Source organism: Puma concolor, chromosome A1 (assembly GCF_028749965.1).
Source record: "Puma concolor isolate L17-30 chromosome A1, mPumCon1.1.hap2, whole genome shotgun sequence".
In the NCBI taxonomy this organism is placed as follows: Eukaryota; Metazoa; Chordata; class Mammalia; order Carnivora; family Felidae; genus Puma; species Puma concolor.
In genome coordinates, this window is record NC_141667.1 from 118,943,349 (window position 1) to 118,955,374 (window position 12,026).

The window sequence follows — 12,026 nt, forward strand, 5'->3', positions numbered from 1 at the left end:
CTAGACCCTGGAACCTGCTCACCTCACCCATTTGCCTGGTTCTTAAAACTCTCTGTAACCTGGTCTCACTCTTAATCTGTTAACCAATATAACTCCCCCTCCCCACCTCAGAAGAGCTTCTTAACAATCCAATAAACTGCATTTATCCTCATCTCCTGACCTTTGTTTATGATGTTCCCCTTACCTGAAAGACCGGTCTTTACTTTCAAATCCACTCAAATCCTACTGCACATCCTTCACGATCAACCTCAATACCCACAGTCCACCCACTTACTTGTCTCTTCCCTTTTCTTAAATTCCTGCATCTTCTATTTTCACCGTATAGCTGTGCACACTACTCTCTAATTGTTTCACATGCATTATTCTTGCCTCAATTAGAAAAACTGGAAGCCCTGTGAGACAGGAACCAAGACTTCTACTTATGTTACAAACCCCACAGCACCCAGCGTTATTACTTGGTCAAGATGGATAGCTACTCTGCACTTCCTAGTTTAGCTCTGTGAATTCCAACAGGACAAATTATTTCTTCTACTAATGGAAATTCCTGTTCTTTTTTTAACCCAAAAGGCTTAATGTCAAAAATGTATTTTAAGTAACATGAAGGATAATACCTGAAACACTAGGATCATTTTGCAATGCAGTCCCTACCTGTCCATTTCTCTAACCCCTAAATGAAAATACATGCTGGCTGGTACTCACTTGATACTGTCTGCGAAACCGAAGAGGCAGTTGTTGTGGTAGAAGTGGTAGAGGATGGGGTGGATGATGATGTTGAAGTGGACACTGCAGGTGCTGGGCTACTGGTTGTAGGGGTGGAAGCTCCTACTGCTTGTGCTTGTACTTGCGCCTGCACCTGTGCCTGCGCCTGCGCCTGAGCCTGTGCTTGTGCCTGCGCCTGGGCCTGGGCCTGGGCCTGGGCCTGGGCCTGAGCCTGGGCCTGGGCCTGGGCCTGCGCCTGCGCTTGAGCTTGTGCTTGTGCCTGCGCCTGAGCCTGCGCTTGAGCCTGGGCCTGCGCCTGGGCCTGCGCCTGGGCTTGGGCCTGAACCTGAGCCTGGGCTGCAAGCATAGGTGTCAGTTCTGACTGCTGAATAACCTTAACTCCATCTGGTTTGGTCCATGCAGATTCACGTGTCCGAGCATTATAATAATAAACCTGCAGAGGAAGCAAAATCATTGGTATCCCAGAATCTGTCAACTATCATTAAAAAACACTAATGCAACTATACCTTCTCTTAAGAAGCATTAAAAGAAAAAAAAAAAAAAAACTTAGAAAAGAGGGAAAAAAAGCTTAGAGAAGAGAAACTGGCTGTTGAAACCATAGGTAATGATAGGTATGAAACTATTAAGTAATTTCCCCCTTCTCCCCCTTCCCCTAGTTTTCTATAATGAGCACACTATATTTTTAACACAAAAAGGAAAATCGAGGTTCTATTTTATGCGGAAAGTTAAAAGCAGGCCTTAGAATGCTCTCTTCAGAAAGCCCTGCTTGCAAAGCTGGCATGTGACTGGCATTTGGAAACCTGAATTTTAAGAGGGTTCCCATCATTCCCTGAAAACCACCTTGGCTCAGGTGAGCTTCCTTGGTAGACAACACTTCACACATGTTGTAACCATTCCATGCTGGAGGAATTAAACATGTCCTATGTAATTCCACTGACAGGATTCTTAGAAGCTTGTGCTTGGTCTCCTCCCGTCTTTGCCCCATGTACCTTTTTTCCTTTGCTGGTTTTGCTTTGGATCCTTTCACTGTAATTAGTCTTAGCTGTGAGTACTCTTATATGCTGAGTTCCAGAAGTCCTCCTGGCAAACACTAAACCTCAGAGTTACTTTGGGGACTCAGAATCACAGATGAACATATACAAGCACTCCAGACAACCTTATGTCTGTGCAGAAGTCTAATCCAGTGAGCCTTTCTTGAGTTCTACCCTATCCAGTGCTTATCTGAGACTCATTTTAATTGGCAAGGATACTGTCGTTGATCTCCACCTGCCAGAACTCTTAACTTTTACTCTTGTCACCAAGATCACAACCTAAATATACTTTATAATTTACCTTCCCATCTGGAGTTTTATTTTCAACCCATATCTCCTCAGTAGGAGGCAGTGCTGGAGTACCAGGAGCAGTCACAGGAGGCATTCCTGGTGGAAACATCATACCCGGAGGAGGAGGCATGGTTCCCATGGGTGGAGGCATAAAAGGTGGTCTCTGTTAATTAACAACAATAATAATGGTCATTTGTACTTCTCTTTTTTACCTTCAAATTAGTAAATTCTACCCAAACATCAAGTACTATAAGAGAAACTAGTTTCACTCTAGTAGTAAAAACTAGTCCATGCAAATATATTCATCAAGGTTATAGAAGTTACTCTTTAACAAAGATGACTACTAAACACACTAGAAGGAAATATATGAAAATACCAACAGGGTGAATAGCATTATGGGTGAATCTTGCTTTATTCTTTACACTTTAACTGCATATTTCATACAGTGGGCACTGGCTACTTTTCAAAAGGAAAAAAATGAGTCATAGATCTTGTTTAACACTAGGCACACCAATGCCTCCATAGGTCACCTATCGCAGGAACCAACCATAACAGAAACATTATTTTATAAATAATTTTCTAAGAAAAGAAAAATCGGCTCTACCTAACCCTTTTATTCTCTTTTCCCGTAAGAAGCAACTATAAGCTAGGAAAATATTCGTCATTTTCTATTTTTTGAAGCAATACTAATAATGTAGCTCAAACACATAAACATCAGTAACTTTAAAAGACACAATCAAATAGTTACCCATTTTACTTTTAGTGGAAAATAAGAATTTAAATGACATAACATTATAATTAAAAAAAATCCTGGAGCCATTACTGATCCAATCCTATCTCTGATAATTCCTTCACTGTCATTCTTCAATGACTGCAGACACAAGACCCTCAACCAAACAATTTAACTGAAACTGCTATATCTTAGCAGAAAAGTGGCCTGACATTTAAAAACAGATTCTGAAAAGGAACTAAAAAGATTTCCTCTATAATTTATGAGTAACATTAAAATTCAATTATTCAAAGCATCTTATTCTGTGCCATGCAATGGACACTATAATAATGTGAAAATGCATTTCCTTTTCCTAAAAATGTCTTCGTTTCCATACTCCAGGTTTTTCTGGATTCAGTTTCATGTCTTTCCAGCATCAGCACACAGACCCATGTTCTCTGAAATAACCACCCCAAATAGGTCTCATGCACCGTGAGCTGGAAATCATTTGGATTTAAAGTAAAACCACACAATTATCCATGGAGAACAAGAAAAGCTTCACAACATTAGAAAGTATCGCATTACAACTTCTGATTTATTTCCATTAGAGGGTTACATCAGTCCATTACATTTTACAATATTCTACAAGTAGATTTAACTCTTGAAAGCACAAATAAGAAAAAATCCACCTATAACAAGTTATACCACAGTCAGTAGGTCAAAAAGTGATTTCTTCTAACCTTCAAGGAAATATAAAAGCATTTAACATTTTGTTTGAGGGTGGGGGTAGGAACTATTCATTACTTGGAAGGCAATACAATTATTAAGCAAAATATTAAAATTTTGTGTCTCTTCCATAAATATAACCCTATCTACACTGAGTTAACATCGCTTAAATGCTACATCATTACCCTTTTCTATTTTTAGTAAGTTCATTCTTGATTATCCAAGCAAATGGAGGGCAGATGACAGCACTGTATTTATTTGGTTTCAGGGGTGTGCAGACTGGATAAAGTAAGAAAACAAAGATATATACTCAAACAAAAAGAATACCTTCTCAAAAGTAGACATTTAAGACTTGATACCTACATGACATCATTTCAGACAGATAACTGAGTCTACATAAACTAGACTAGAATATTATGCTTCAGGTTAAAATACCAGAAAAGTTTTTATTTAAGGAAATCCCACAATAATTCTATTTCTAAAATTGTAAGATAACCCTACTTTTCCCCCAGGGAGACAAAATCTAAATTCTATCCTAGGCATCATTTTCCTGGGAGAACTGCTCAGAAATACAAATACTTCATAATATTTAAATACTTACTGGCAACATTTATCATTGAAAACATATTATCCCCCACTCTATGTATTAATATTTCAAACTTCGTTTCCCATAAAGACAGATTACTAGAGACAATTCTCAAGATATAAGGCAGGTAAGAACTACCCTACTGATTCCTAGTTTTATATGTATGTTTTTCTATGGTTTTTCACCATCTAATAAATTCCCGTTCAGAATTTCTATACTAATTATGTTGTTACTACTGCTTTTGGAGCAACACATTTACATATGGATGTTCTCTTTAGCTCCCATTTTCCTATAAATGAAACTAAGAACAAGTTTTTAAGCAAAACTCATACACAATATCAATACTGACACTGACAAACAAATGACAACTTCTACATTCTTTACCTGGAGGTGTGGAGGGCCCATTGGTGGAGGAATCCCTCCTGGAGGAGGCATTGGCGGCATATTGGGATCAAAAGGAGGACGTCCAAAGGGGGGCCGAGGTGGTGGTGGAGGGCCTCGCATCATACCAAAAGGGGGAGGAGGTCGCATGAGAGGTGGTGGGCCTCGCATCACTGCATTTGGTGGGGGAGCCGGGCCTCGGAACCTCAAGGCCTGCTGTTGAGCCATCCTGTGTGGGAAAGCAATGTATAAATTTTTCCTTCTCAAACATATAAAATATAGCTATTCATCTCTAATTAAAATCAAACTTAAGAGGCCCTTAAGATCAAGTGGAGCTGGAAAGTCATCATTTCACAACCATCGTGGTAAAAAGTGCATCAGTAAGAATGATCAGTGGTCACCAAATCCAGGAGGAAATCTGGGTAAGGATGATATCTGATGGTCTTAAAATGTCTCCCCACATGCTATTTTCAGTTGCAGGGCAGGATGAAGAAACATCAACTACATATTAGGGAAACTGGACAACACCCTGACCAAGTGATCAAAATTATTATCACCTAAAAAGAATAAATGGGGGCGCACCTGGCTGGCTCAGTCAGTTGAGCTTTGGACTCTGGATTTTGGCTCAGGTCATGATCTCAAGGTAGTGAGATGGAGCCCCACGTCCACCTCCTCGCAGGATGTGGAGCCTGCAGATTCTCTCTTCCTCTCCCTCTGCCCTCCCGGCTCATGCGAGCACACTCTCGCTCTCTCACTATCTCTCTCTCATAAATAAATAGATAGGTAAATGGACAAATGGACAATGGACATCACCTATTCCGAGCACCTCAATCTAATAATGAGGAAATATTAGACAAATGCAAAATGAGGAATGTTCCATTAAAAAGGGAGAATGAGGGCTGTATTCTTCACAAATGTCAATGTTATACATAAAAGACAAAGGAAGGCTGTGGAAATGTCGTAGATTTTAAATGACGCTAAAGAGATGACAACACAATACTAACTCTAGACTGGATTCGGTACTAGAAAGAAGACATGCTAATAGGATATAGTGAAGTAATGGGCAACGCTGGGATATGGAGAGTAAGTACTGTTATATGTGTAAATCTATGAAGTTGATAACTTATCATTAGAGAGGAGAGTATGTCCATTCTTAGAAAACAGACACTTAACTATATCTTACCCTCAAATGGTTCAGAATAAAAGAGAACATGCATACGTGCAAATAATAAGGCAGAGAGGTAAAATATTAACCCTAAGTGTATTAACTTCATTTTTGCAACTTTTGGAAATTACTTCCAAGTACAAAGTTTTTACAGGGGCTGGGGGGTAGCAGCTTAAGAGATCATGATTATTCTTTAACTAAAGGACAAGCCCTTCGCTACGCTGAACCCCATCCCATCCTTCAACCTCTAGGTCATCACCCTGGTTTATTTTTCCCATGGAATTTAAACAGATAGGAAGTATCACATAAATGGTATTACCTATCTCCTCTCACAAGTGCTTTTTTTAAAAAGCAAAATTTTTAAAAATATTTTATGCTACCATGTATCAGGCAGTGCTCTAAGCTCTTTTTAAGTCATTTAACCATCTTTTTTTTTTAATTTTTTTTTTTTTAACGTTTATTGATTTTTGAGACAGAAAGAGACACAGAGCATGAACGGGGGAGGGTCAGAGAGAGGGAGACACAGAATCTGAAACAGGCTCCAGGCTCTGAGCTGTCAGCACAGAGCCCGATGCAGGGCTCGAACTCACGGACCGCGAGATCATGACCTGAGCCAAAGTCAGACGCTTAACCGACTGAGCCACCCAGGTGCCCCTCATTTAACCATCTTAACGCCATGAGATGGATGCTACAGGTGACCCTTGAACAAAACAGGTTTGAGCTGCACGGGCCCACTTACAGGCGAATTTTTTTCAATAAATTCAGTACAGTACTAAATTATGTTCTCTTCCTTGTGATTTAACATTTTTTCTCTAGCTTATTTTATTGTAAGAATACAGTATATAATACATTTAACATACAAAATACATGTTAATCAATTGCTTATGTTATGGGTAAGGGGTCCCAGACAAGAGTAAGCTATTAATAGTTAAGTCTTGGGGAAGTCAAAAGCTATATTTCAATTCTCAAATTGTGGGGGGTGGGACAGCATCCCTAACCTCCACATTGTTCAAGGGTCAACTGCATTATCAACTTCATTTTAAAGATGAGGACACTAAGGCACAGAGAAGTATCACTTGCCCAAGACCTCACAGCTGGTTCAGCAGTAAAACCAGGATTTGAACACAGGCAAACAGTTCTTAAACACTACACCATGCTGTTTATGTAAGCCTCTCTAGAGCAGGAATTCTGTCTTGCTCTCCTGTATATTCCCAGCACATAGTAGGTCTCAATATTCGTTGAATAAGCCAATATTTAGGCACTATTGTACCTAAGTTACCTTACAAGTAGGGTATACACATTATAAAAATTATTTTTAATATAATTTCCTTATTCTTCTCAAAAGCTACTATAACTCTTTATATATGAAATTTACATTTTTGTGCCCATGAGATTAATAGTTACATTCCTTATGTATATCTGAAAATAATCATTTTCATACTCTCTTCTCACCAGGCTCTTCCAACTTTCCTACATCCTTCAACCCTCTGCTTAAGATTATCCTTTGAACTTTCTCTAAATTTTCCACTGTAGTTCAATTCTGTCACAAAAAAATCCTAAGAACCAGTATGACTTCCATGAGAACACTAGGACTGTAAACACATCCAAGAGCTACTATTCCAAGAGTATTTAACCAAATTTGCAAATTATCCTGCACTCGGGATTGCAAAGTATGAGGTAATAATGGTGACGGCAAAAAGAAGTAAGGATGGGATCAAAATAATCAGTCTTCATATTATACACACTCCCTAAAGACAGACAGGAAAGTCTTAACCCCTGGGCAGAAAAAAAGTGAACCACCAAGGAAAGATACTGTGTTTCAGTGTCAAGTTAATAATGTACCTTAATCTTCTGATTTCCTTTGAATCTGCCTCTCCCTTTTCAGAAAAATTTACAGTAATTCTTTCTTTAGATTTTCACTTCCTAGTTACAGGCTGAAGTTAAGCGGTGAGGCTTTTGAATCACAAAAAAGTCAAATCAGGACTCTGCCTTTTGTTGTTAGGCTAGTTACATAATTTTTGAGCCTGAGTATACTCAGTATTAGTATAATAATGTAAATTAGCAGGGGCAGAGAAATAAGACCGATCTCCTATCTCACTGTTCAGTGAGATAATCCCTGTGAAGCATTTAGGATAGCATATGCTACCCAGTAAATTATCCTTACCTAGCACAGTGCTCAACTTCAAAAAGCAATGTCAATTTGACTAGACAGCTTAACTTTCAAGTCTGCCACTAAAAATGGTGACAAAATTCACAGAATTTCCTCCATCAACAGGCTAAAGGTGCCACCTTCTGATGTCAGATATGTATAGCACACGTGTTGAGCTCTCTGTACACGCAGTTGCATCCCAAGAACCTCACCAGAAACTTCAAGTTGGAATAAATGAACTAATAAAGTACTTGGAAGAGCACCTAACACTTAAGCCCCCTGTAAGCAGGAGCTATTATTACTGCGGCCATAACATTAGTGTAACAGCAGTAAGTGTTAAATGGTATTACTGTGAGAAAGCTAGCTATACTGTAGTGTTAGCTACATTACTATAATTACTATTATTAGAATCTATATAACCTGACCTCTACCGACCTATTTTTTGATCAAATACTTTAAATAAAAGTTCATTACCTTGAAGCCTGTGCACTTGTTCCCTCGGCCTGGCATGCTTTACCCCAGATGTCTACATAACTGGCTCCTTCTCATTCGGCCTCACGTCAGATGTTACCTCAAACTCTTTTCTCACCCCAAACCCAGTCCCTCTCTGGCTCGTAACCCAATTTGCGTTTTCAATTATGATACAGGTTACGAAGAAATCTTTCACTTGTTTACTTCTGTGTTCTCTCCACCCGCTAGTATATAAGATCCTCTTTGGCATACCGCTGCATCCCAGGGCCCAGGACGGTAACTGTTCAAGCATTACTCTTGCAATGGTCATGTAAACTGGGTACTTCCTATATACCAAGCACGGTTACATGGATGGTGTTTGTACTAATTCTTGTAGTCCTCACAATCCTCATAAACTTACCAGTTAGGTAAGTTTGGCACCATTTTTACAAAGGAAACTATGGCACAGAAAAATACCTTGTTTAAGGCAGCTTGCTAGTGGTAGCACCAGTGTATTCTTATTCCCAATTTACAGTTGAGGAAATTGAGACTCCCAAGTACCTTGTCATCAGACAAAGTATTAACAGGCAAACAAAGGCCTTGGATAAAAGATCTAGACAAATACGACTCTACAAAAGCTTTCTTAATGGTCTTCAACCATTAAGGGACGGGTGGCATTTGGACCTCTAAATAAATTTTGTCTACTGTAGGTTATTTGCATCCCTACCACTTCTAACCTTTTTGGAAAACAGAAGGCTCCTTACAAGAATAGAAGACTCTTTTTTTTTTTTTTTTTTTTTACAAGAACAAATGTATCTCCCTAGGATATACAATCTCCCCAGTGGTGAAGACAATGCTGCAAATACTTTAATAGGAAGGACAAAAATAGAGAGATGCTACATCATGATATATGGGAGTCAAATTATGTGGTAAGACTGTGAGGAGACCTAGACCCTACCAATTACTCAGTGACCTTGAATAAGTCTCTTCACACTTGGGAGGTTGATCTCATTTGATATGAGGTTAGTTCAGTTTAGAATTTAGATCAATCTTAATTAGCATGGAAGCTCCTTGAGGACAAAAGTGTTTGGTCTGGTTCAAGGCTCCCCTGCCAGCAGGTACCTAGGTCAGTGACTGTCACAAAGCACACACTAAATGTAGGTCCATAAGTAAACCATCTGTAATCTCCTATATTCTTTTATTTACCATATATCCATCCAACACCTCCCTTGCCAGGCACTATGGCAGACACAACATGACACACATTAAGAATACAAATACAGGGGTGCCTGGGTGGCTCGGTCGGTTAAGCATCCGACTTCGGCTCAGGTCATGATCTCACAGTCCGTGAGTTGGAGCCCCGCGTCGGGCTCTGTGCTGACAGCTCAGAGCCTGGAGCCTGTTTCAGATTCTGTGTCTCCCTCTCTCTCTGCCCCTCCCCTGTTCATGCTCTGTCTCTCTCTGTCTCAAAAATAAATAAACGTTAAAAAAAAAAAAAAAAAAAAAATTTAAAAAAAAAAGAATACAAATACAAAAATAAGCCTCAATTTGTACCATTAAAGAAGCCACATAAACAGGTAATTTCTCTTACACCATGAGAAATGCTATAATCAGTTATTTTATATAAGTAAAAGTTTTTACAATATACTCTGGAAGCAATTTCCAACCCAGGAGGCTAAGATCTAAAATATTTGCAAGAGAACACCTAATTTAGCACCCTATTCAAATCACTTTTACAACAATGTCTAGGCTACTAGTAACAAAGTCTAAAAGGCTACTCTGTAAAGTACTAAAATGCAAAGTAATGTTCCCAATAACGAGGTAAGTAACTATTCCCTTGGGATCACAATCAGTAATAAACTTTCCATCACTAATACTGAACCACCCTGACAACGCACTTTGATCACTCATTACTAACGTACATATGGGGTTTAAAGGATATGAAATTCGCCCCTGAAAGAAAACAAGATTTTACTCCTGTCAAGTAAGGATTTCTCTGTGTGACAATTCAGAATTGAGAAGACAATTTTTTCCTGAACACTTGAGTAACAATACCCAGTTCTTTCTACAATTTCATCTTGAGCTCCAGACAATACTAAAGAGTCCTCATAACCTACACTGCTCTTTTTCATTTTCAAATGCTGACAATGGCACAATTCAGAATGAGGGCTGAACATCTGAAATGACATTTTCCCTTATCCAGAAAAAAAAAAAGTACCAAACATACATAGAGCTCAGTATCTCTTTTCCTCAAAAACCACTAAAACTAAAGAATTTTACTTTATCAAGACACTTTTACTGTACCAGATCTTAATTACAAATCCCATAGGCACTAAGATGCCAAAGGAAGAAAGGTCACTGCACTCTTTAGGGCAATGGCGTAAGCACGAGAATGGAACAGCGATCCAGACTGCTGGCTCTGGAGCCTGACTGCCTGGGTTCAAGCCACTTCCTGGAGCCACAATTCCATCAATGCGACCTTGTCCTACTTCCTCGACCTCTACGAGGTTCAGTTTCCTCACCTGTACGATGGGCCAGTAACTTAACTGAAGAGGGCTCTGGTCTGTGGCCTGCAAAAATGACAATAGCCAACTACCCCAAAGGCACACAAAAACACGTACCAAACGGCTGTCGCTATTGCTGTTATTCACAAATGCGGCATGAGGCATAAACGGATGAGAGAGAAAGGAAGAAAACACACAGGAAGTTCAGAAAAAGAAGCGATGAGGCGAAGAAGGAACAGGACAGACGTGGGGACCCCCGAGGGCCGCGGAGGGCGTGGGGAAGGCTGACCCAGAAGTGGCGAGGGATCCCGAGGAGTTAAGTGCGAGTGGAAGGGGTCGATGGGGGAAAGCCCGGCCCTCGGCGGAGCTGAGCCGGCAGGAAGGTTGAGGTGGGCCGAGGCGGAGGCGGCACGAGGCTGAGGCGGGGCCCCAAGGCGGGAACGCCGGACCCGGCCCGCAGGCCGCAGGCCGCGAGGGGCGCTGGGGCCCAGGGAAAACCGCAGGGCGCGCCCGGAGAGGGCACAGGAGGCCGCGGCCCAGCCCCGGCTCGGCTCTCTCATTCAAGCCACCTTCCCCTTCCCCCTTCGCCAACCCCATGCGGTCCTGGCCCCGAGCCGCTGCGGCTCCTCCGCCCACCCCCCGACCGCGGATCTCCGCGCGGCAGGCCTAGCCCCTGGGGCCCCACTGTGCTGAAATGTAAGGGAGGACAGCGCCCCTTACCTGAGCTCCCCCGGGTTGAATCGCTCACCGTCCCCCCCGTCCCCGCCACGCTCCGCCATTACAGAGGGCCGCGTTCATCCACCCGCCGACTGAGCGTCCCCGATTGGCCGGTCGGATCGTCAATCCCGTGCGAGGGCGGGGGAGATCGCAGAGATCAATGAAATGATTGGTGAAGCTTTCCATCAATCTTCAGGCTGAGGGAGGTATCTGCCTTGCGATTGGCGAAATGGCCCGCCGACTTTGAAAGCGGTATCCAGACAGCCAGGTGATTGGTTACTCGGAGGCTTTATGGGAAATGAGACTAGAGCAACGAGAAGCCGCCGGCGCCCTCTCGCGGTAAGCAAAATTAGGTCCTCCCACGTACTGCCGGGCCTGCGGTAGCCACGTGTCTGCCGGCTTCCAGGAAAGCCAATTGTGGAGCCATGTTGGCCGCTTATGGGTAATAGTGGCTCAGGCAGAGACCCTTTCCATTGCGAGAGCCAATCAAAAATCGACCTGAATTGGACCTAAGCCAATCACAGAGTTGCTGTGGAAATCAGCTATTTCCCAGCTTTTCAGAATCGTATGTTAAGCGACCACCCGTTGCTAGCCACG

The 12,026-nt window shown here is 41.6% G+C and overlaps 1 protein-coding gene across 9 annotated transcripts in view; it reads right to left on the minus strand.

The window, feature by feature from the left end:
- TCERG1 (transcription elongation regulator 1) overlaps positions 1-11,555 on the minus strand; it is a 61,956-nt gene extending 50,401 nt beyond the window's left edge. For 7 of the 9 annotated variants that reach the window (XM_086701249.1, XM_086701239.1, XM_086701230.1 and 4 more), the window contains exons 1-4: positions 11,433-11,555; positions 4,448-4,673; positions 2,053-2,205; positions 700-1,153 (exon numbers count right to left, since the gene is read on the minus strand). In XM_086701249.1, the coding sequence (XP_086557375.1) occupies positions 700-1,153; positions 2,053-2,205; positions 4,448-4,673; positions 11,433-11,491 (892 nt within the window). In that variant the 5' untranslated portion in view covers positions 11,492-11,555. Of the gene's footprint in view, positions 1-699; positions 1,154-2,052; positions 2,206-4,447; positions 4,674-10,829; positions 10,852-11,001; positions 11,278-11,432 lie in introns of those variants that run through there. The other 2 variants (XM_086701195.1, XM_086701215.1) reach the window with 2 other exon arrangements.
- Positions 11,556-12,026: the final 471 nt, after the last annotated feature.